Raw genomic sequence first — 25,546 nt, forward strand, 5'->3', positions numbered from 1 at the left:
TTTACTACTAAAAAATATTTATATTTACAATAAGTGTACATGGCAACGCATTTCTAACACATTTTTACAATGATTTTTGTAATATTTGCATTTGTACCACACGATCCTGCTATTGAAAATTATATTTACTATAATATATATAGAATGAAAAAAAACCCAACTAAGTCATAATAAAAAATCATTCATCTCAAATAAGATCAACTAGTCTCGAATATGCGTTGTTAGGATCGAAAACACAGACTAGTGAATACATTTTTAAATAAGCATATAAATAATACGTATACAAAGAAATATGAATCCATTGTTTTGCTGCAATTTAAAAAAGAATAGATTCATATTTCGTTATATATGTATACACACAAGTGAATTTCATAAGATGACTAAAGCCTCACGAAATTGCTTTCAAGGCAAAATTCCTAAATAAATTAAGACGGTGCAAGAATTTTAAGTTACCGTCTACGATACAATAATGGAAAGGCTCTCTGGCATGTTTTACCGTCATCAGAACGTCCGACAAAAATGGAGGAATTTCATATTGCACAGATCTTGAGAAGATTTTTTATCAATCAACAATTCAATAAATAACAAATTTTCACTATCTCACATCAGGTTAATACGGTACCTTTTAAAAAAATTATCACAAACGATGTACATTTTCTTTATGCAACAATAATAAAATCTTAATAACTTAATGCATATAATGGAACGACCCCTGATACCGATTAAGCAGCGATAATTTATCTTGTCTTGTGATGCAATAAAAAGTTCTAAGTATTTACACTGCGGGCCAAGAAACACAGGGATGTAAAACATGTGCAAATAACTTTTGTAAATTAATTATGTCCTTGAATTGCGAATTGAGACAGTACCAAAGAAATATAGCAAATAATGAATAATAATACTTCCTTGCGTTTCTCTCGGCCCACCGAATATAAGTATATAAATTTCATTATATACATAACAATTTAAAGAGAATTAGAACTATGCGGGCACTGGCCCCGCCACCGTAGGTACGGTGGGCGTTGTGACGCTATCTTTGACTCGCTTTGTAGTCGTTTGTTCATATGAGGGCTTCTCGCCGGCCATGATGGCCTTTATGTCTTGTGCGTCCAACGTTTCGTGTTTGAGCAGAGCTTCAGCTAAAGCTTTGTGTTCTTTGGAGTGAGCTCTCAGAATCGCTTTTGCTCGATCGTAGCTCTCGGACAATATCCTCTTGATTTCTATGTCGAGCTTGAATTGACAAAATGTACAAATTAATCGCAAGTCTTTTTGAAAAACATTTCAAAGTGATTTACTTACAGCTTCGTTCGTGTTCGGCCCCAATACTTCGGTTCCTGCATAGATGCTCCGTGGTGATTCAAAAGTCCGCAAACCTATCCTTTCACTCATGCCCCAGTCTCGTACCATGTTTAAAGCGATCGAAGTTGCTTGTTTGAGATCGGAGGAAGCACCTGAAAATAATTTTAATTGCATGAAGACAATTTTATTATTGTAATGTTTGCACATTACAAAAATCAAAAATAGCATTAAATAAATATATCAATGTTCAATAAAACATATTAGATCGAGCAACATTTTATTTGTAGTGTGCACTAAAACGAATTATTTGTGCATTAAAATAAAAAAAATTTTTTTTTCGATACTTTAAAAAAATAATTTACTTTCATTAGTTTGGTTTGGGTTTCAATAGCAAATAAACGTTTCGCAACTGTTACAGTGATGTTATATTTTCAATAGTATAAATATTTTACTAATGCTTATTTTTAAATATTTTAATGCACAAGTCATTTGTTTTTTACAAATAGTGTTGCTCAATCTAATATTTTTATTATTGTAATGCACAAACAATTACTTTTATGGAGCAAAGTATTTATTTAAATGCACTCATCTCTTAAAATAATTCTCTGTTAAATCGCACTCATTTTAATATAAAAAACTTAAAATGTATATATATTGGAATTATTAATTTAACACTTTATCTGCAAGCGGATTGCGCTATTATATAAAAAAAAGCTGTCAATTTTTTACACATGTAATAATTTAAATTGTTTCACAAAAATATTTCTAGCACGTTCAATTTAAATGATTATTTTTATTTGTACTCGCTATTTACTGCATAATTATATTTTTATTATTATTTTTTACACATTTCGAAGTTTTACAAGTCTTGAATGGATCACAAATGAATAGTACTTTTCAAAACAGCTACCTCTGTGGAGTAGAATGACACAGGATACAGATACATATATCTGTTTTCGCTGCATTTTTATGTTTCGGGAAGTGATCAGTTTATAAAAAATGTATGACATTTTTAGAATTGTTGTAGTATAAGTGCTAAGTAATACTATTCATATTAATATTTTAGAATTATTTTTGCCTACTTAATAGTCTTTTATTAAATATTACAAGAACAAAGAATGCAAAGTTGTCTAAAAAAAATAGTTTATGATCGTTAAATACCAGAAGTGATTTTGTCAGGTCCAAAAATTAATTCTTCCGCAGCCCTTCCGCCCATCATTGTATCCATCATAGCTAACAACTGTTGTTTAGTTACATGGTATCTAAAAAATAGCAATTATTGATTAATATAAATATATAATATTATCATGTAAATGTTATATATAATACAATATTTTCTAACGATAATAAATAAACATAAAATATTGAAACACGTTCACATTATATTGGCCAAATTATTTGTTTTGCTCACTAAGTGGGTGAAATTAGCAATGTATCGCATTGTCACTTGAAAATATTATTTTATAGGGTTTTATAATAAGACTGATTCGTGTCTTTTTCTGTCAATGAAACTACTGGTGCTTGAGCAGTAGTTTCATTGACAGAAAAAGAAAGCTTATAGTTGCAATGAATCACCGTGGAGGACGTCGAGGAATCCATCCCCGCAGCCTTGTCATATTTTATATAATTATGTACTTGAAGAAATAAAGATTAAAGAATTCTTACAGGCAAATAAACGATGCTATGATACGCAAATAGGTTATGCCAATTCAAAATGGGACGTTAGATAAATTAAAATTTAAGATAACGATCCGTATTTACCTCTCTCTCGCTGGAATATAAGCCGTGTGACCCAAAGATGGACCGCGTGGAATGATGGTGACTTTGTGTAAAGGATGAGATTCCTATCAAACAGTAATGCAAAAATAAAATATAACCCATCATTATAAATTTTGAATTCGCTTAACCCTTTGATTGCCGAGTCTTTTAGATTACTATTTATCTATTGATTTATTACATAATAATAAAAAAATATCTTATGAAGCCCATTAAAAATGTATCGGATTTTTTCTTTAACTGTGACTTAAAATCCGGCAACCAAAGAGTTAATATAATTTACTTTTGTGTAATATGCTACTACTGCATGACCTCCCTCGTGGTAAGCAGTTATTAGATTAGCTTCTTCATCAGGCAATCTAAGATAAAGTAACATTTATTTTTATTATACATACATATACATATAAAATATCTTTAATTGCAAATACACACCTGGATTTTCTTTCAGGACCCATTAATACTTTATCTCGAGCTGCTTCAAAATGCTTCATACATACAGTTTTAGCTCCGTTCATGGCAGCTCTAAAAATAGCAAAATAATGTTTAAAATCCATATACATTGCAGGCATAGAGCTGAAATAAACCCACTTGAGCGCCGCCTGATTCACCATATTTTCAAGATCGGCGCCTGTGAATCCGGTTGTGCCTCTCGCTAAAAGTTCGACATCGACATCTCCGTTGGCCAAAACTTTGCCTAGATACATATCTAGGATATCTTTTCGACCGGAATAATCTGGTATTGGAACATTTACCTAAAACAATATTTATGCTAAATATGCATTAACGAAAGTGCTTTTAATTACTAATTTATGAATGATTACTTCAACGTCGAACCGCCCCGGACGCAAAAGAGCTTGATCTAAATCGTCCCGCCTGTTGGTTGCTCCGAGTACAATGACTCCTTCGTTTTGGTGAAATCCGTCCATTTCAGATAGCAATTGATTGATAGTCTGATAATAAAACAACACATAAACATTTCACTTCATATTTTCTTATTATATTATTGAAAATCACTTGATTGGCATATGGATGAAGAATGCTATTAGTTCTCTTAGCACCGACGGAATCAATTTCATCTATAAACACGACGCACGGAGCCCGTTCCTTGGCGGCCTCTATAATAATATACAATTATTAACAATACAAATATTATGATGAATTTTAATAATCTTACTGAAAAGATCTCGCACTCTTCTGGCGCCTTGACCGACAAGCACTTCGTCAAATTCCGGACCTGCAGCATGGAAGAACGGAACGCCGGCTTCTCCCGCCACCGCTCGCGCTAATAAAGTTTTGCCGGTGCCGGGAGGACCTACTAGCAATACTCCCTTAGGTAACTTTCCACCCAAGGTTGAAAACTTTTCAGGAGATTTTAAAAATTCAACCTAGGACAGTAACATAAGATTAGTAACGTGCATAATAAGCGACATGGATTAAATTATAAAATAATATCTTACGACGTCTTTCAATTCCTGTTTAGCTTCATCTACACCTTTTACATCATCGAAAGTCACCGATATCTCTTCCGGATCCACTTCGACTTGGCTGCCCAATTGGATTCTATAAAACATATTAAAATTAGTATGGGTTGTTATTAAACAAATCGAAATTTTAACTTATAAAGTATACCTAAATGGAGATCCGCTTGCGGAAGTCATAAGACTGATCAAAATCGCTAAGAAGATAACTATTGTTAGGACTTGTTGCACTAGTTTCAAATATTTCATTGTTTTGGCTCCTTTTTGGTTTTCAGGATTATTGCCAGCCAGGTATCCCTCGGCGAAAGCCAACTTGACTCTGACCTTCTCGTCGGATTTCATTATTTTTCCTTCGGCGTTGACTATCATGTTTTCTAATTTTGATAAGCTGTCAATTTGAGATTTAGGTTTTGATGTGCCTATACCTAAAATTTGATAAAAGAATATTAAATGAATCAGTTGCCCTCGTAACATAAGTAATAATTTTTCACGATTTATGGAAAATTAAAGCTCGTATATTTTGGGTCAGAATTTATATTAATTGGTCAGAATTATTTTTTCAGTTGACTAAAAGTGTTTGAGGAGCAACTACTTGCTTGGTTGGGCTCGCAACATGGTCAGATCTCAACACAAGCTAAGCGTGCTCTCTGCCGCCGCTCTGTCGTTATTCCAGCTTCGTTCTGAACACAATTAAATAGATTCATTGCGAGTTATTCATGGGGTGTTCAATGTTTTGACCAACACATCTAATCTGTCCAACATGATCGCCTTATATTTTTATTCTGACTGTTTGATATTTATTCTGACCCTAAATAACATAATTATGACCATTCATTATTTTTATTCTGACTCATTGATATTTATTCTGACCCTGAATAATATAATTATGGCCAGGCTGTTAATAAAATTCTGACCGAGATTTGATTTTTATTCTGACCATTTAATTTGTTGCCAAAAATTAATTGACAATTCATTGTGAGGATAATTGATTGTGAATAAATAACTTAATCGACATAATTAACATTTTTTTGGTTTACAACTTTCAACATAAGCTGTTTTAAAAAAGAAACCAAAAAATGTTTCCATCTTTAATTAACCCTTAGAAGCCCAAAATGGTTTTACCATTGCAGTCCAAAGGCATCTATGTCATGCTCAATATAATTTATATTTTCTGAAGCCTTTTTGAGCGACTTGATGATAAAATTTCCAGTATTTTATTTCGATAGTTACTCAGAGATACTTCTATTAATATATTACAGTAATTATCAACCATTTCACCAGTAATTGTCAAATCACAAAAATTCGTTGCAGTCTGTTAATCCATAGATGGATTTTGGAAACAATTTTTTGACCAGTCTGTGTCAACCGCTCGTCGAATACTCGACTATTGTCAAAGCCCAGACATGTGAATTGTTATCTACGGTTCACAATCTTAAAAGTTTTGTTTTTAAATTTACATACATATTTTCTTTAAATAAATTAATAATTGTTTTTAACTACAGCCGACAGTGCTAAAAGAGAAAATTGTAAGTAGTGACGAGGAAAAATGATTATTTTATAATTGTAATGTAGTTGACGATGATAATATATTCCGCAAAATAGCATTTGCATTATTATGAAAATAATATTTATTTTTAGTGAATATAATCAAGAAACTAAGGAAAATATTTCCAATAGCGAAAGTGATAATACCTAGTGAGATTTTGCCTACGAATTTAATCGTAAACATTTATTTATCAATGATGATGATAATGAATCTGAAAGAAACGCTCATGGATTATTTTAATGCAATTGGGTAAATGTAAATAGTTGCGACGACATTCTGAGATAACGACCATTTTTCTTAGGCAACGAGTCAGCCCGAAAATTCAAGGTTTTCAGAAGCCTATCGACTTCTTTTAATTGTTTTTCACAGTTAAATGAATGTAGAAAAACAAAGAAACTACTAACTTTCAGATAATATACTTTTCCAAAAATTATATTTAACTAGTACAATTAAGTCTGACAGAAGAGGGCTTTTATAAGCAATAGAGAATTTGGAACCTATAGATGAACGAACAATAATATTATAGTATTTGTATGGAAGGACAAAAAATTGTCACATTTTAGTTCATGGGGAGCTTCATCCACATCATAAATCAGTCAATATTAAAACATGCAAGTTAACTCGTCCGTGGGGAAATTGGTTAACATTGGTTACTCATTCATGGGGATGATTATTTTTTTTATACACAATAACCAACAGATAATGCTATTTCTAATAAAGCATTTTGATGCATGCTAAAACTTATAGCATAATCAGATTAAATTAGAGTAGACGTGAAATGTTCGATATTTGTGTTTTAGGTATTTTGCCTGTTAGAAAAGTATATAATATTTTAGGCTTGCGATTAATTCTCAGCAATGGGAAAGTACCATTAAATTGTCATTATCGTACTGTACATATAATTACATACCCAAAAAATTTAATTCTTAGGGGTGCAATTGCATTACATAAAGACAAATATCTTGATATTTTTTAGTAAATTAATATTTATAATTTCTTGATCCTTTTACATGACAGTTAAAAAATTGAATCAAGGCGTAAAAATAATTGATTTAGTAAAAAATTATTGAATGAAATATTGAAACATTCGGTAGTTTTAAACCTTATCCACTATTTGTGATTATATATTCCTTTTTTTATTATATTGTGATTCACAATCTGTGAATCTTGAGAAAACATGACAAATCATGAGAATAAAGATAATGAATAACTGTATTGTTTTTTTTTAGTGAAAATAAGTGTTGTGGTTAAGTTAAGTGAAGACTATCATTTAATTATTACCGTATTCTTCAATTAGTTACATAGACAATGATGTAAGGACTATCGTTTTAGGTAGAAAGCACTTGACGCGTTAAAAGTGCTATAATTCATAATGTTATTAGTCTTTACAACTTGTTGACAACTGCATTTTTGTTATGCTAACAATATCTTAAATTGGACCATCTAGTGGATTTATACAAAATAATGGTATGTTATTGATAATATTGATAGATGGAATGCGGAACAGCACGTGCAGTGTTGCCAAATCTCCACATGTACAAACTCAAACATTCACGATTTTTATAAGAAAAACGGCAAATCTAATTATCCGCTCTCAAATCTCTGCATTTAGTGCATGTGTTGAGAGTGGGTTAGCAAAAAAAAACCTCCTATGTATAAATTAAGCTCCTGATGGAAATGTTCATGAAGAGATTCTAGTAACTACTTCCGACTTGGAACACATGAGAGCTCATCAGAACTCGCACTGTGTGGAGCTACGTCGAGCATTGATCGGGATTAAAAAGATCAAGGAAGCAGCTGCTTCCCAAGGATATCATTTGCCTCCCTCCCTTGAATTTGGCCAAAAAAATACATGTTATTTAATAAAATACTATGCATTTTGATGAAATCGAAATATTAAAAAATGACCACCGACAGTCTTGAATTGAATTCATTTCAGTGAAATCATATCGAAATACATTTTCACCAGTAGATATATATTTACTAGTGAAAATATGATTTATCTGGCATGTGCTAGTAAAATTATATGATTTCAACTTTTCCACAAGTAGTAATATATACATTTACATACTTATCATTATTTATTTGCAAGCGGTGAAGTTATATTTTCACTAGTGAAGTCCACATACATTTTTACCACTAGATATATATTTTTAATAGCGAAAATATATTTTCACTGATAGGTGATAGTGAAATTATATGCTGCTCTAAAAACGAAACGTCCATTTGCTGTTCAAACCCAAACCCAATAGAAAATATTTCTCTTAGGGGAAAATAAGCAGAAGTAGTATTACAGACAGACATCGCATCTCGCTTATTGCTCCATAGTTTGCCTGCACATTAATGATACAGCTATCCTTACCGGTATTACTATGGATTTATAATATAAAAGTATTGGTTAAAGTATATTCAAACTGAATTTTGGTCAATATGAGGGCGCAAAAACCATTAACACTTCTCAGAAGTCAAAAATTTACTTCAAAAGCAATTAAATCGTGACGGAGTCCTCGCAATGGGAACGCTCGGTAACGAAGCGTTCTCACTGCGATGGCTTCATCACGATTTTATTGCTTTTGACATGGATTTTTGACTTTTGAGAAGTGATAATTATTTTTTGCGCTCTTTTATTGGTTTATATGTTCCTTATTTAATTTGTAATATTATTATAAGAGTCGTAATATGAACGCTAGATAACTGAGCGTTCCGACTGCGACTTTTGACTGCTGAGAAATGATGCTTGTTTTTTGCCTTCTCCTATTAGTCAAAATTCGGTTTAGATTTGCTTTATTCGACTCTAAAAAGATTTGGATTATATAAAGTGTTAATATGAACGCTTGAAAACCTAGAATTTAAACTAAACAGGGACCTCCTTGAATTTGGCCAGAAAAATGCATGTCATTTAATTAAATATTGTGAATCTTACGCCTACTGTCCACGGAGTCGTCGCTGCATAGACGCTTATTCGTCATTGCACGCTTATTGTACGTCTGCTTGCTGCGTACATATAAACTAACGAAACACTGTCGACGGAGCTGCAACGTCACGCTCACGTCGCTGCATGCAAGCTTCGTGACGACAGTCGTCAAGCATGTCAGACGCCCGAGCGTATCGAACTGCGTGAACGTGTAGAAAACAATGGCAATTTCAGCTGCTAAATTTTTTCAGATCGTCGAAAAGTACCAGTGTCCTTATAATAGTAATCTTGCAAATTATGCAAGAAAAGATATTACTGAGAAAGCTTGGAGTGAGGTGGGAAGTCAAATAATATTTCGTTAGTTTATATGTACGCAGCAAGCAGGCGTACAACAAGCGTACAATGACGAATACGCGTCTATGCAGCGACGTCTAAAAAAAATACTACCAATGACTGGGCAATTCTTGCCCTCTCTTGGAAAAATCTGAAATGACATCCCTGCTGCTTCTCCTTTCATATCAAACCGGTTTTAGCTACGAAGTTTAACCTAACCTTCTGAGACAAGATGATCATGAATTTGTATGTGATTTAAACTGTGTTGCACATTTAATTATAAAATGGAGCCAGTTTGACATTTAAAATCGATAAATTGTCGTTAATAAATTAGTAAACTAACAATTAGTTATTTTTATAAGAAAATTATTTTCCTGTACTGTTGGATAGCAACAGGAAAAGCAGTTTAATGAAATAATTACCTAAAATTTTCTTGATTCGTTGCACCAGGGTTGGGTTTCGTTGGTTTTCCGTGACGACAGTGCGGTCCGTTTTGAAGCCGCGTACCGAGAACCTCACGCGTGATAAACGTCGCGCGCTTAAGAGATCTCCAGAAAAATTGTTGGATAATATACTGGCGGGGTTGAGGGTTATTTGTAAATTAGTCAATATAGCATCGGGTCTGGTGCGGTTCTTGTTGAGGGCGAACGAGTCTTGGGACACGAACGAGACCTTCCAGGGGTCCAAGGCCTCGCAGAAGTCTCCGTTGCGACCGTAGCGTCTGTCCTGCATCTTGGACAACTGACGACAGACGCTGTTTTGGATGTCGGCCAGCAGCGAAACGTCATAGTGGAGGATGGCCTCGCGAAGGCTCTCGTCGCTCTCGGCTTCGCTCGTCTGCAGACGCCTCTTGGCCTTGTGACCGTGCAATGTGCTCCGCCTGCCCGACAGTTGGCTCAGACTGTATAATATCTGCAAAGGGCAAGAGAGGTTATAGTAAGGGCGAATATTGTGGTATAGTCGCACGGAAGGACGACGCACTTGGTTCTGCACGTTGAGAGTGTTGAGAGAAAACATGACTACGTGCGTGCCCCCACGCCGTTCGCCTTCGACCGCTCGCCGTCAGGTCGCCAGTCCGCGATACGATATACGCTTCTGTGTTCGAGCGCCAGGTGTTGCCACTGCAGAAATATCTGCCAATCATGTCAAATTTGCACAAGAAATATTTCAAAACAATTGCGCAATATTTATTTTTACTTCGGCTTATTGCGGCGATTATGACAATTTTACATTACGAATAAACAATTTGTAATCGATCATGTTGGATATTTAAGATGTCTCTTAAAAGAACATTGGACCGCGGCTAGGAGGTTGGCTGCCTGCGTGAAAACATAGATCCCCCTACCCCCAATATTTATATTTAGTGTATTTTTTTAACTAAATGTTGAAATAACTAATTAATTATTTATTTTATTAATTTATTTAGATAATATAGTTAAGTGTTTATACACTAAACAAATTTAATCAAAACATAAATATAAACACAAACAGAATACATTTTATAATTTATTTTTTAATGCACGAAAGTGTTTCTTTATTTCATTGAGAAAACCTGCTACATTTTTATTTTTGCGAATTGTCTTAGGAATATTATTACACAAATTCATACCTCCAAACAACACTCCTTTGACCGTACTCGTTTTCTTATACCTAATTATCCTTAATTTGTTTCTATTTTCATTAAATACAACTTATATATAAATACTAAGACATTCTCTGGTAACATATTGTTTTCTAACTTGGTAAATCGAAATCGAAATATATTGGTAAAGCGAAAACAAATGTCATATTTTTTAATGTGGCAAAAAAAATATTTTAAGAAAATGTATACATTATTATTCTTTTAAATAATTTCCATTGTTTTCAATGATCTTTTTCTATAAAATATGTAGTTTTTTAATTGCTCTTTTATAAAACTCTGACGGTTTTCCATTAAAATAGGACTCAAAGTGACTTTTGACTTATTTAACATTGAAGACTTCATCGATTAAATAATATGATAATCCGAAGGTGCAACATCAGATGAATATGGTGGATGTTGCAGAACTTCTAAATCCAGCTTTCTTATTTTGTCATACGTAATCCTTACACGTGGTCTAGTGTTATCATGCTGTAGAATTCTCTTCTGATTGATTACTAAAACTGATCGTTTTTAAGCAGTTCCGTTTTTTATGTCTTTAATTGCCCGCTGTACACCTCTGCTGTAACAGAAAGCCAGGCGTAAATCCAAGGTCAAAGAAGTCCGTTCAGCGAAGATGTTTTTGGAGCAAAGAGGTAGCCGATGTCAAAGATGACCTTACTTACAAACCTTAGCGGACCTATACTCAAACACCACCCCCCTCTAAACTATCCTAATTCACCAACTACCAATCACATCTCCACCCATTACCTTAAATCCAGTCCAACCACAACTTTCATTTAACATTCATCTATAATCAAACGGCCAAAAAATTAGAAATACCAAAAAACATCAGGATAAAGAATCAAGGAGCTCAGATTCATGTTTGATGCATAAGAGTCGCTACATAATTAACTTATTTTTGTACATAATATGGTTTTTGAGCGTGATGCCATGCTAACTAACAAGTACAAAAGTATTAAAAATATGCGTAACATAACTATATTTGTTTTAAAAATAGGGATGATTTATTAATACCCGCTAAATCTCTTTCTTAGTCCAAATTAAAAAAAAAAAAACCTTGACAGTTATTATTTATAGACAAATTTGTTATACCCCTTGTTATATCTCACGTGTATTTTATTTAATATTTTTTAGAAATTATTTGCGTATCGCAGTTTGATAATGGAAGTTACCTTGATTCCGCAAGAAATATTACCAGAATGTTGGGACGACGACATGAGAATGAGCGTTGTCTTTGCGCCGTTTCGCCACAAAAACTTAAATCCTGTAGACTGGGAATCGAAAATGACCATTTGGAAGGATTTAATAGCCAAGTGGTGTCTAGCAACAAACCGTTCGTCGTTTACAATCGAAGACATCAAATCCGTCTTCCGTAGAAAAAACAAAACGCCCGCATGTATCGAAACTGTTTTTGATAATATGATACAGTATGCACATCAATTATTTGTTTGTATTTTAAAAAAATGTATTATTTTAATATTATATATTTTAAGATCTGGTATAATTCAACATAAAGCTAATTTCATGAAAGTACCGCAAAACACTTGGCTTCATTTCGGCATGAAGCAAGTTGTAAAATTGGGTTCTTGGACAGCCGGTGCCATAATTTCGTCGTTTGTGTCTGCAAAGCCTGTTACTTACGATTCAATCTCATTTGTTCACATGGATACTTTGAAAGTAAGTAAAAATTGTAATTAAATATCACTCTTTTAATGCTATTTTTTTGTTATGTTATTTTTTTAGAAACAATCGATTTCTTTCTTAAATTCGATTCCAGAGGATTCTAAGGTCGGAACGATAGTTGACTTTCAAAAATTGGTGACTTGTGGCGGCGTCACTTTTGATAATGACACTCTAACCATGATTATGAATTGGTTGATTTCACATAATCTGGCATTTTATTCATTGAATTATTCGGTATATAAATTAGGTATGAAGAGTGTGTTTTCATTTTTGTATAGTCGTTGGAATTATATAAATATATTTTGTGCTTAGCTAAAGACGAAAAAAATAAAGTAACTCCAATACACGAGAGCGAAGTATGTCTGAATCAATTATCTCAAGCTATGCGCCGTTTAGATGGTAAAATGAACGAAGTAGATGAAAACATTTTAGAAACTATGAATAAAGTAAAACAAAACTTGGCCAATAAAAACAAGCATATGGTAGGTGATGTACTATTTCAATTTTAAATGTAACTTGAACTATACTTATATATCATGTTTTAGGCGATGCACTATTTGAAACAGAAAAAAAGTCTAGAAGTCCGATTGACAAAACTCTCTAACACTATAAATTCTCTTATGGAACTATCTGAAACAATTAAGCAAACGCATGTAGACGCTGAAGTAATCCAAGTTTATAGGTATTTGTTTTTATTTTTATGTATTTAATATACCAGCGGTATAAGTCGGTGACTAATACCTGAAAGATCTGGGTTCAGGCTAGTTTTTTTCAATTTCTATCACGTCTTGGAGATCGGAATTGGTGATTATTATACAATTATAATTCCAGTCGATCATCTATTGATTATAAGCTGTAATAAAATAAATAAAAAATAAACCACTGATTTGCCGACTAATATTTCAATATGCTGTCTCACTACTTAATTAGTGGTTGTTGATTGTGTTTACCTGGTTGTCATATTGCAACAAAAAAATCATAATAAATAATATATATATTTAAATTTTAGATCGGGTCTTAGTGCATTGAGAAGTGTGGAATCGCTTGGTCTAAAAGAAGATGCCGTTAATGATACAATGGACGACCTTAAAGATGTATGCATTTTTTATGATCCTCATGCTTTATTGTATATATTATATAAGATTTTGTTAACTTTTTATTTGTTTTATACAGGCAATGGAAGAATACAGAAGAATAGAAGAAGCTATATCATCTCCACTGGATGAAACAAGCGATTTAGATGAGCTCGAAGAAGAGCTAAATAGACTAACACTCGACACAAACAATGAAAATTCTAATGGAAATGCTAGTACGGATCGTGTTGATGTAGATATGACAAATAATTTACCAGCACAAAAGGTTAAAAAAGAAAAAGTCTTGTTAGGAGCCTTGTAATATTTTTGTTGAAAATTTATTTTATATAAAATTGACTAACAAATATCTATTTTTACAACAAAATAAAATCAATAATGACAATCTTTATAAAAATTGAATTTATTTATTGTATTATATATTTTTATAACAATGTTTGAATTAAATATTTTTAATATATAGAAATTAATTTGTTTTTCATTTCCCTCTTTATATTCATAAGATGCCTTTCATGTTTATTTTTTGAGCAGGATCTTTCATAGATAGGAGAATTTTTCTCAAACTTGAAAGACTTATTCTTTAAATCTGTAAAATAATAACACAATTAAAATCAAATAAGGGTATCGTTGTGTTATTTATAATTACCATTGAAGGTCGGTAAAAAGTTTGAGTTTATCGCTATGAAAGGTATTCTTCCTAAAACACATGGAGGCCATGCTACTAAATGTTCAATCTTTGTGTCCTTCAATTTTCTTTTAATTTCCAATTTTCTTATATCTGTCCAAAATTAATTCAGATTATTGGATGTTTTTATAAATATTATAAATAAAATTGTCGAAATACCCCTGTCTCTGTTTCTTTTGATTCGTTCAATTTCTACTTCTAATTTCTCTTCATTGCATATCCACAAACGTTCCATTTTTTTTGTATCAACTTTCGATATCGCTAATAAATAATTTCCACACGCTTGCAAATTCTCCAATAGAATCTTATCGATTTCCTTAAAGATATAATTGTTGTAAAATTATTCATAAAAGGTTTCGACTCCGATAAACGCAGACCTTTTCTCTAGTCTTCCTCTCGTAATAGTCCAATTGTGAAAGCACACTCGAGGTAGGATTGATCTCAGACCAAGCTCTATTAATTCTTGACCTTTTCACCCATTGAATCGTCGACTTATCTATTCCGCTAGTTATTTGATCCTTATCTATTAACAAAAATATCTATAAAGCTTTGAATCACAAAAACAATTAAATTATATACATATTACCGAGCTGTAGTTTTTCCAAAAGTAAAACTTCAGGTGTCTCATCACATCCTTCTCTAATTCTATAATCCGGTTGATATGGATCGGTTTGAGAACTAGATTCTCTGTATACTGTTTGTACGCTTTTGTTAACTAATGCGCCTTTCGGAGAGATTTGTATCGATGCACTTTTAGCAGATTTATTTAATTCCAACTCAGTTAAAGCCACGGGAGCAAAAGTTTTAGGCCTGAATAGAATAAGTGCTTTCTAAACATATAATATACGACCTAATTAATCAGATACTTACATTCTAAAATATTTAAATCTGTCTTTTCCATCGATGGTTTTTGTCTGTGAGATATTTTCCATATTTTCTATGCGAGCGTTATAAGAAAGATCAATATGTTCTGGTAAATGTGCGTTGGGAATGTATGCTGTGAATTAATTATCATCATCGTAAATATGTTGAAATTATAATTAATTGAAGAAAATAATTCATTAATATACTTTTATTAACTCTCGGATATGATATTAAGTCACTGAACATTTGTTCAAAAACAGGTTTAACTGACTGTAATGAGACGATAAAAACATTAATACAATTTTTTTTATAGTAGTACAATTTTATGCTTACCACTTCAGCAGTGACTATTGCAGCTTTGCGTATCATTCTATTGTGATCTTTTTCACCAGGAACGGTGAATGTGTTATCTAAAAAATATTAAATGCAAAAAAGTTAAACTTATATGATTTTTATGTATTATTTTGCCGAGCAAACCAAATAAATAATCATGCTCTCTAATTGTTTTCACGAATTTTCGTTTTCCAGCCATATTCAACTAATTTAGAACAGAGCAGATAAAAATGCCTTTAGAATATCTATTGTTTGGTTACTATAGCAACACATAAGAGTTATCCATATAGTACCTATGTGATACATAAAACTATCTGTAGATAATATTTGTAATAAAAAACCTCAAGTTTTGTCTGTATTAATATTATAAGAATATTGTTTTTGAAGGCATATACGATAAATTAACATTATTGTGGGTGTTTATTTATCTATTTATTTATTTATTCATTATGGCTAAAACTTGGCGGCACTCTGGTAGCAGTGACGTGACATCGGTGGAGGGTAGCACGTTCTTTTGGTGGACCTCGACGGGGAGACAACGGTCAGTGGTACCTCGTCCACCGTTTATTTACATATATTATCATGTCTCATGATTTGTAAGCTAGCTAAAAAAAACTTTAATAAAAATATTACTGCAGCGGCTCAATCTGTGTGGGTCAGCCAAATTATGTAATATTTTTAACTTAACTTTTATTTCTAAAATTATATTTAATAAACCCTTATTTTTTAATAGCTTTGTAGGCAGCCTATTTATATGTATTTATTTAGGTTTATTGTAGCCAAAACTTGGCGGCACTCTGGTAACACTGGCGTGACGGACTCTCTCGACTAGCAGACTTTGGCGGGCTCATGATTGCGAGTCCGGCCTGCTGCCTCATAACATGTAATTGAATAAATACTCAATAAAATACTACTGCAGCGGCTCAATCTGTGTCTAATTGCCATCCGTCACCTTCCCGTAGCCAAAGTCACCATTGTAAAACAAAGTGTACAGCGCACATAAGGCCAATTAACTAAATTACGGCGCCAAAAATACGAAAAAGTATTCTCTTCAAATTAATCACAAATATTTTTAAAACGTTCTTTATTAACCAGTCCGCAATGCTCCGTATTTTTTTTTTGTTAGTGCAACACCCACGTGCTGGCACGTGCCTGCAAAGTTAGGTTATCTTCCGCACGGCCAATATCGGTCAGTTGCGCCTGAATTGTCGACGGAGTAACTACGCTCGTCCTATTTTCCTAAATTTGAAATCACAAGGTTTTAAACATGGATATTGAAGCTTCAGGTATGTACTTTAATATTAAATTATTGTTAACGTAACAGTTATACGTAGTATAGATATAATATATGTTTTATGAAATACAATTTTTGTTTAAATAAAATATTGAAATGTTAACTTAAGCTAGAGTTATAAAAAATGTTCCAAAAAGTACACTAATTTTTTTTACTAGTTCGAAGAAATGTCTTATAGTTAATATAAAAAAGTAAAATTCGAGTCCCCTTCCTTCCCCCTTTGTTAAATCGAGCTTATTATTTTCAGGTAGTCGTGGCGATCCTGCTCTTAAGGAAGTGAAGATTAAGAGAAAATAACTATTTTTAGTGTTAAAAAATGAACAGTTTTACAAATTATCGTCATTAAAGTGTAATGAACAATTATTACGGTATATTTTGGATAAGTTTGGTGTTAGTGAACTTTCTGAAAATTGTACAAAACAAATAAAACTTATAGTCAAAATGTTTATCACAAAGCTTTTGACGAAATGGCGTGGTTGTAATTACATGTACGAGCGTTTTAACAACAAGCACATGAAATGGCTTGATGAAGACTTAAAACTCCCGGAGATACTTGTACAACCATCACAGCTTCCGTCATCAGCATCAAATCGTTCAGAGCAAAAGAGGCGCGGCAGACCAAAAAATTGTTCGAAGAGAGTTCTCAGCGCAGTAAGCAACGACACGTTGAATTAATTATATCAAATCACAGTTCAGAAAAACTGTGATTTGATATTGGCTGCAGGTTCTAGCTTGGTGAAATCAGGCAAGAGAACTGCAGCCCAACTTGTAAAATTAGCTATCCAATCTACGCCCAGAAGACTAAAAAAAATGAAAGTGGTGCATGATACATCATCATCTGCTACTACTATAAGACCGTACAGTCCTGAAGAAGCTTTAGGTCTTATAGTGGATCTTGGGTTGACAAAAGAAGGATATATGACAATGCGATTTGGAGCAAAAGAAAGAGGGGCTGATATTTATCCCTCATATCATGCAATAGTAGAGGCAAAGAAAAAATGTTATCCTTCAAATATTAAGGTTACAGAAAATGAGGCTGTAGTACCACTGCTGGATCTTCTGACGCATACTACACAACGTCTGGCACAAGTACAAGCTGATGTGATTCTGCAGAATATTTCGGAGGACTGTGATACAATCGAAATGTATTATAAATGGGGCCTAGATGGCAGTGGTGGACACAGTATATATAAACAAAATTTCGCAAACAATTCAAAATATGCGGATTCCAACATAATTTTATGTACGATTGTGCCACTACAAATGTGTGAACCTAACAAAAGCAATAAAAAAATATATTGGAAAAACCCGACACCATCATCGACAAGGTATTGCCGTCCAATTAGCTTCAAAATAAAAAGAGAAAATGTCCAAAATGTGAAATATGAATACAACCAAGTACAAACACAAATATTGCAATTAGAACCCACAGTAATTGTTCTAGGGACTAAGGCAATAAAATTCATACATATTCCAATATGTACGATGCTTGATGGAAAAACTGTAAACATATTAACTGATACTTCAAGTTCGCAAGCGTGCAATATTTGTAAGGCTACTCCTAAAGATCTAAATGATCTAGATATACAAAAGAACAGAGTCTGTGATGAAGACACCTTTAAATATGGCATTTCTGTACTACATGCACATCTTAGATGTTATGAATATTTACTGCATATTGCATATAAATTAGAATTACAGCAGTGGCAAGCAAGAGGGGAATTTGCAAAAGAAAAAGTAAGGGATAGAAAAAGTATAATAGTGACTGAATTTTATCAAGAAATGGGCCTCGTTGTTGATCAACCAAAACAAGGTGGAGGCAATAGCAATGACGGTAACACAGCACGAATCTTTTTCAAGAATCCTTTGCTTGTTTCAAAAATAACTGGAATCGACAAAGAATTAATAGAAAGATTCTCAAACATACTTTCTATCATTTCTTGTGGGCACTACGTCAAAGAAGAACTATTTAAAAAGTATTGCTTTGAAACAGCACAAATAGCCATTTCACTTTATGGTTGGTACAAAATGAGTGCTAGTGTTCACAAACTCTTAATACATGGAGCTGATATTATAAAATCTTTACCCTTGCCAATAGGCCAACTGTCAGAAGATGCAATTGAGTCAGGCCATAAAGACTATAAAAAATTAAGACAATATCACTCCAGAAAAACTTCAAGAATCAACACCAATAGTGACATATTTAACTGGATGCTAGTAGCATCGGACCCTATTGTGACAAATAAACGAAAAAAACCTAAAAAACAAAAAACACAATTCAATGAAGTTGTATTAAGCATGCTAAGACTGCCTACTTTCTGTGGTGGTGATGAAGTTGAGAGTAATAGTGATCAGGAGTCTGATGATGATGATAAAGATGATTATGTGGATGTAAAATAATATTTTAATCAAAATTGTAAATTATGTACCTATCTCATTATATCAAAATACAGATATAATTTAATATGAAACTGTTTTTTTTTTTAATTAGAAAACTATGAGTACCTGACCTCAACTAACTATTTTTTTGAAAGATAATTATTAAGTAGTCTCCTCATAAGCACTTCTGATCAGAATATCAAATAAAATCATGTTTTATATTTTTGTCGTCGTAAATTGATGATTCGGCCTTATGTGCAGCGCTGGCATTTTGCTCAGGCAGAGGAAGCGCCCGTTTATGGCGGCCTAAAGCTGCCATCCCGGTTTTATTTAATAAAAAAAATAAAGTTGCAAATGCTTCTGTTGCATTATAGGTATTACTTTGTAAAGCAAAAATTTACAGTTCAACATTTTAACTGAGGGGGACATAGGATTTTCTGGATATAGTCGAGAAAAGAAAAGGTGATTGTCCGACTTTAATATTATCAAAATCTCACATTAACAAAGAGCTTCTGCATTTTTTAGAAATTACAACAAGAAAATTTCTGCAATAAGCAGTATGAATTTCTATTGAAATCTACTTAATATATTTTTATGCAAATTGGTATTTGAATACATTTGATACTTGTCAGGGACGTCATTGCAGATTTTTATAGAATAATAAAAAATAAAAATAAATTAATAAAATAATTGTAAAACTAAGATTACGTACGGCCGAAATAAGTATCGTTATGGCCAAAAAATACATTTGACAGAATTGAGTGTGACGTATCGCTTGTCGATTGCCCAATTTCATTACAACTTTCGATACTTAATATTTTTAAGGTATGTTAATTGCTTAAGTAATATTGTAGTGATTACATGTGTGTACTTTTAATACGACATATAGTGTTTTTTCTTAAACGTCATTTAATTACTGTTTCTCCATTTAATGACTATTTTATTGTTTGCGTAATTTTCTAGATTTACAAAAATATCGTCATAATGGACCCAAACGAAGAAAAACTGGCAGAGGAAATTAATAACAATCCGGAATCTTTCCTACCCACGTTTAACCCATTTGTTTATTGTGAGTATTTAAATGTAATATTTAAAAAATCACTTTTATCGAAAAACTATTCCTTTAGTTTTACAGTTCCTTGCTGCTTACGGCTGGTTTGTGATATTCGCTTCGGTCGTCATATTTTGGATCTACACTAAGAGTAAACCAATTTTAAAAAAGTGGGAAATACAAAGGGAGGATGCTGCTTATCATAAAGGTTAGTTAATACGTTTATAATGGTTATACAATGTAACAGTAAACGTTACATTGTATGCGGTGTTTTAGATCCTGACGTAGTAGTTCAAAGAATGAGCGCAATAGAAACTGCTCGTTTAAAACAACAAGAGCTATTTGATTCAAAAGCTAAAGAATTTCAAGAAAAAGAAATAGAGGTAAATTGTGATGAATCTTTGTTTATTTGTGAATAATGTATTGATTTAATACTCTATTATTTATTGAATAGAAGCAGGAGAAGAAACGTCAAGAACTAATACAAAAAAATGCAGGAAAATCTTCAGGACAAAAGCTGGGGAGCAATATTGGTAAATCTTTATGATATGATTAACAATTTGTCGGCTTGAAAGAAGACTATCACAACACTAAACATATTTTTAAGCTATTGACCCTTTGCACTCGAGATCGACTTTCACTATATGCTGTTGTCTAATTTATTTTGTGTAATACCCTGGAATGCTTATTTTTGACCTCTAAAAACTTCTTTCAGAACATACATCATTATCATTGCGTTTTTATTATTTAATTTAATAAATATTGTTTACATTTATTGTTACTGATTAACGTCGTTTGGTTGACGTCTTCTTCTTTTAGCTGAAGCTTCCCAAAAATCACCAATTGATTTACAAGTAATCTTCTAAGCCTCAACCCTTTAAACGCCTAATTAATTTTCATAAAAATTGGTCAATTATACAGCAAAAAAAAAATTTAAAGATTTAATTATGATTTTTTATGTTTATATTCATTCTAAACTGCATCTATGTTCACCTCCAGAATTAAATCTTTAATTTTTTCTTACTGTATAATGACTAATTTTATGGTATAATATTAATTTTAAACGTGATTTTTCATGGAGCTATATTTAGAAAATTAATTCAGCATTTAGGTAAAATCTATTATTTTTTATTGAGTGTGAGATAAATCTGAATTTCGCACTTATGAGCCAAACACGGCGATTCAAATTTATCTGCACCTGGCACATAAATGGTTAAAGAAATAATTTTTTCTAAAATTACGTTTCGTTTAGAATCATATTAATTTGAGATTTTTGTATAGAAAATTATTGACACAGATTTTCTCAATTTCATCAGTCTCCTTGAATTATTCGAGAAGTACCTCGAGTTTTATTTGTTTGCCAATTACTTAAAATAATCATAAGTTGTTTACCCGTCCACTGTTAAATCATTGTTTCTTATGGTCTCAGAGTGAGTGAGTGTCGAGTCTTATATACATTTCCTTGGATGAAGCTTGGACGAATGGGAGAGAAGGCTAATTTCGACTGATGGCCGTACTGTTTAACCTCGTCTCTACCTTCTCTTTAATGAAAGTGTATAACTTACAAGCGACCATCCGATAATGATAAAAGAATTTGTTTAACAATATACATTCAGAGCATGATACAATGACTATTGCTCGACACATATAAAGAACATAAATAAACGTGTAGTTTAGTTTTTATTGCGGTAATTAACGATACTGGCTTTCAAAAGTCTGCATGGCTATTGTGAGCTTAGTCGTTCTTAAAACTCTTAGGTATTCGGAAATAACGATTTTAATCATGTATGCAATGCACTGTTTTGATAAATCTCTATGATCTCTATGGTAGATATTAAAATTATCTCAGCTTAGTTCGTCAGCCAGTCTGATCCGCCATCATATTTTAACCCTTTCAGTCCTTTGTCCACACATATTGGACATCTGTTTTATACTGGTATCTCATTTTTATTATGTTATTAAAAATTATATCTTAAAATTAATAATATTATTAATTAAATAAATAAAACGTATTTTAAATATTTCATTTATTACATAAATATTTCATATAATATAATAAGAGAAAAAAAATAATGAAACAATTCTTATAAATAATAAACTTTATAATCTAATAATATTTATATTAGTACATTTCTTGAATTAATATCAATTAAATCTCATTCAATTATAAAAATTAGGTTTAAATAAAAATAAAAATTACAATTTAAAAAATTAATATTCTAGTAATAAATAAATAAATGAATATATAAAAAATATAAATTAATCTAATACTTATACTATTTATATTATAAATATATAATTTAACTTCTGATATTAATTCAATTAGTTCTACCAAAATATACAGTAGACTCCCCAATAACACGGTAAATTGGGGTGTCCTATTTGGGGGCAGGTTACTTTATGTATAAGCAAGCCAAAGGGAGGATATCTCACCACACATGCCTGATATAAAGGACTTTCAACTTTTTAAATAGCTGCCATTTTAACCCTTTTTGTTGTCCAGTGTTTTTAATAAGCTTTGCCCCAAGTCCAAGCCATTCGAAATGAATATATTTAATTATGAATATGAATACGATCATTAAATATATAAAAAAAAATATTTCTATTTTTTTTTTTTTATATTATATAAAATAAATTACAGTAGACCCCCACTCAATAACACGGTAAATTGGGAACGTGCTATTTGTATGCGTGTAGTTAGGTGACTAGATAAATCGTTATTGGGGGATCTACTATAATTTATTTCATATAATATAAAAAGATATAACAGAATTTTTTTTTTTGTATATTTAATGATCATTAAATTATTTAATTAAATATATTCATTCAAAATAGCTTGGATTCAGGGCAAAACTTATTAAAAACACTTTGGATTACGAAGGGTTAAAATGGCGGTTATTCAAAAAGTTGAAAGTCCTTGAAAATAATCGTTGAAAAAAAAAGTAAAGAATTTGAATATTTTAAAATTGAAATTAAAATTCAAAAAGACGATCTAGAAAAAAAAAGAATAGGGGTCAAAAATGTTAAAATGGTAACATAATATACAAAGATAAATAATAAAAAAATCAAAATAAAAACGTTTTTTTTTACACAGAAATCTACCTAATTTTGACGACCTTTGCTGGATTTTTTTATTATAGGTTTTTAGAGGACAGTTATGTTGGATTTTAATTAGTATTTATGCTTAGTGATTTTACCTTTTGGTAATTTATTATTTTTCCTTATGGTAACTTCTAGTAATTTGTTCGATTTAGTTTCTTAATAGATGTATATTTAAAAATTATCTTATAACACTTCAAAAACAACAAAGAATAATAGATTTTCAGGAGAAATATTTTAAAATATCCAATATAATAAAATATCCACATCTTGCCACCGATAAATAATATATTCATGCAATTCAATCAGGATGAAATTTAATTTATTTTCGGGAATATTAATACAGAAGGTACGAAGAAAACATTTTAGATAAAATAAAAACACTGACAAAAACTATAAATTATAATAATATTAAAAGTAGTCATTTTTTTTGACTTCCGTAAAGTCTATATTTTCTTTTAGGCTTTATTCATTCATGCTCAAATATTGTAGGTATAAAGAAAACAAATATTTCTTATTTTGTTCTGAAAAGTTCTCATTATTGAAAAGGAAATTATCATTATATTTCCCATTTTGAATCTCATGACTTTAAAAGTCATCAGAACTACACACAATAACAAATTTATTTCTTTCGCTTTTTCTTTGTGACAAATATAACAATCAACTTTGTTACTTTGCAGTAGGTTTTCAATGCTGGTGTACTAAGTACTAGCATTTGGGTACTGCGACTACTTTTTGATACAAAAATACCAAAAAATTTTATTTACCATGGAATTATATAGAGCAATGTTTTTATCACTAAATTGTTTATTAAGAAGAATGCTTTTATTCACAATTTCGACTAATTATTTTTGCTAGCACACCAAACATACAAAATGTAGACAGTTGCGCAAAACCTTCATATGATTAAAATTTTACCGTCCATTGATAAGAAACAACAAAAAATATTTTTGTAAATAATGGGTTGTCAATCAGTTAAACGAAGTCGAATTAATCCTAAGGAATTAACGCACAGTAATACTAAGTATAAATCTGGAAAACACACTTTAATTAATCATTAAGGTACGAGTTCTTAAAATGTGTTATATTTTCATTATTCCATTGCTTTTATCATCTTTAATTTATCTCTTTTTTGTGAATTTATTAACTAAAAGATTTTGATCTAACGCTATACCCAGATAAATTTAGACGGATTGAAAATAATTTCTTAAACAAGTATTTATAACTGTAATTTTCAAATTTATAGTCGCCTTAAAGAATTATTAGATTATTTTGGCAGAATTCAACAAGACGTTCGTTAATGATCTTAACCAATTTCCAAGTACTTCACTTGATTTTCTTAATGATTCAAGTATAATTATTTTTAACTGTTTCATTTAAAAATCTCAACAAATACTATTGTGAGTTGTGACGTTCTATTTCACACCGACGATATATATTTTAAATGCTATACTGAATTGTTTCACTCCGTACTGCAAATCTGAGTTTTATCTGTAAAAAAATTGTCGGTGATAAAAGATTATAATAATGAGCTGTTAATTTTAATATTGTTATTTTATTTTATTTCTTGTTTAGATTACTTTCCACTAATGGGTCCGGGAACTTCTGGAGGATATCGACCACCAAAAAAATCAAAATGCTCGGGAGGCGGATGTGGTGGTTGAGATAATCGCCTAAAGTTACTGTTTAAACTAAATATTGATATATTTATTGTTTTTTTATCCACATAAACCATTTAAATTTTACTACTCAAAATTAAGATCTTTCTATCTAATAATAAATGATTTCTAACATCTGTGCTGTTTTTATTTTATTATGTATAACGGTAACACTTCATAAAGATACCTTGACTTTCACACAATTTTATGAGCTATCTTATAAAATAATAATTATCATATTCTCACATAAATACATACATTGTTTTTATTAGTTCGTCGAAAGTTAAATGATGATAAAAGTTGATGACCTTGTATTCGACTAAGCATCATTAACAAGCAATATAAAACGGTGTGCTTGTATATATTACTTTGACGTTATTAAAAAATGTAATATATTACATAAACTTTAAATGTTTAGCTT

At 31.4% G+C, this 25,546-nt stretch overlaps 4 protein-coding genes across 4 annotated transcripts; 2 read left to right on the top strand and 2 right to left on the bottom strand.

Moving 5' to 3' along the window:
* YME1L (ATP-dependent zinc metalloprotease YME1L) lies at positions 1-10,469 on the bottom strand. Its single transcript, XM_088200781.1, has 14 exons — positions 10,328-10,469; positions 9,769-10,258; positions 4,705-4,978; positions 4,533-4,635; positions 4,250-4,460; positions 4,090-4,190; positions 3,897-4,025; positions 3,664-3,827; positions 3,508-3,597; positions 3,359-3,434; positions 3,061-3,143; positions 2,461-2,561; positions 1,300-1,451; positions 1-1,230 (listed from the first exon to the last, which is right to left on the bottom strand). The coding sequence occupies exons 1-14, from the start codon at positions 10,361-10,363 to the stop codon at positions 982-984; spliced, it is 2,259 nt and encodes a 752-aa protein (XP_088056907.1). The 5' UTR covers positions 10,364-10,469; the 3' UTR covers positions 1-981.
* Positions 10,470-12,020: 1,551 nt separating this feature from the next.
* LOC148228907 (charged multivesicular body protein 7) lies at positions 12,021-14,232 on the top strand. Its single transcript, XM_088200787.1, has 7 exons — positions 12,021-12,415; positions 12,482-12,665; positions 12,732-12,918; positions 12,984-13,153; positions 13,217-13,353; positions 13,681-13,765; positions 13,845-14,232. The coding sequence occupies exons 1-7, from the start codon at positions 12,150-12,152 to the stop codon at positions 14,064-14,066; spliced, it is 1,251 nt and encodes a 416-aa protein (XP_088056913.1). The 5' UTR covers positions 12,021-12,149; the 3' UTR covers positions 14,067-14,232.
* Positions 14,233-14,394: 162 nt separating this feature from the next.
* LOC148228908 (cilia- and flagella-associated protein 91-like) lies at positions 14,395-15,843 on the bottom strand. Its single transcript, XM_088200253.1, has 8 exons — positions 15,789-15,843; positions 15,645-15,721; positions 15,518-15,581; positions 15,318-15,444; positions 15,034-15,257; positions 14,825-14,970; positions 14,607-14,763; positions 14,395-14,540 (listed from the first exon to the last, which is right to left on the bottom strand). Exons 1-8 carry the CDS (start codon positions 15,841-15,843, stop codon positions 14,395-14,397), a joined length of 996 nt encoding a protein of 331 aa, XP_088056379.1.
* Positions 15,844-20,067: 4,224 nt separating this feature from the next.
* Positions 20,068-25,262, top strand: LOC148228909 (selenoprotein S-like). The gene is made up of 6 exons (XM_088200800.1): positions 20,068-20,142; positions 20,281-20,386; positions 20,445-20,576; positions 20,645-20,751; positions 20,823-20,901; positions 25,043-25,262. The coding sequence occupies exons 2-6, from the start codon at positions 20,302-20,304 to the stop codon at positions 25,129-25,131; spliced, it is 492 nt and encodes a 163-aa protein (XP_088056926.1). The 5' UTR covers positions 20,068-20,142; positions 20,281-20,301; the 3' UTR covers positions 25,132-25,262.
* The last annotated feature ends 284 nt before the right edge of the window (positions 25,263-25,546 follow it).

This window comes from Plectrocnemia conspersa, unplaced genomic scaffold (assembly GCF_051122295.1).
Source record: "Plectrocnemia conspersa isolate PC_06_02 unplaced genomic scaffold, ASM5112229v1 ptg000012l, whole genome shotgun sequence".
Classification (NCBI taxonomy): domain Eukaryota; kingdom Metazoa; phylum Arthropoda; class Insecta; order Trichoptera; family Polycentropodidae; genus Plectrocnemia; species Plectrocnemia conspersa.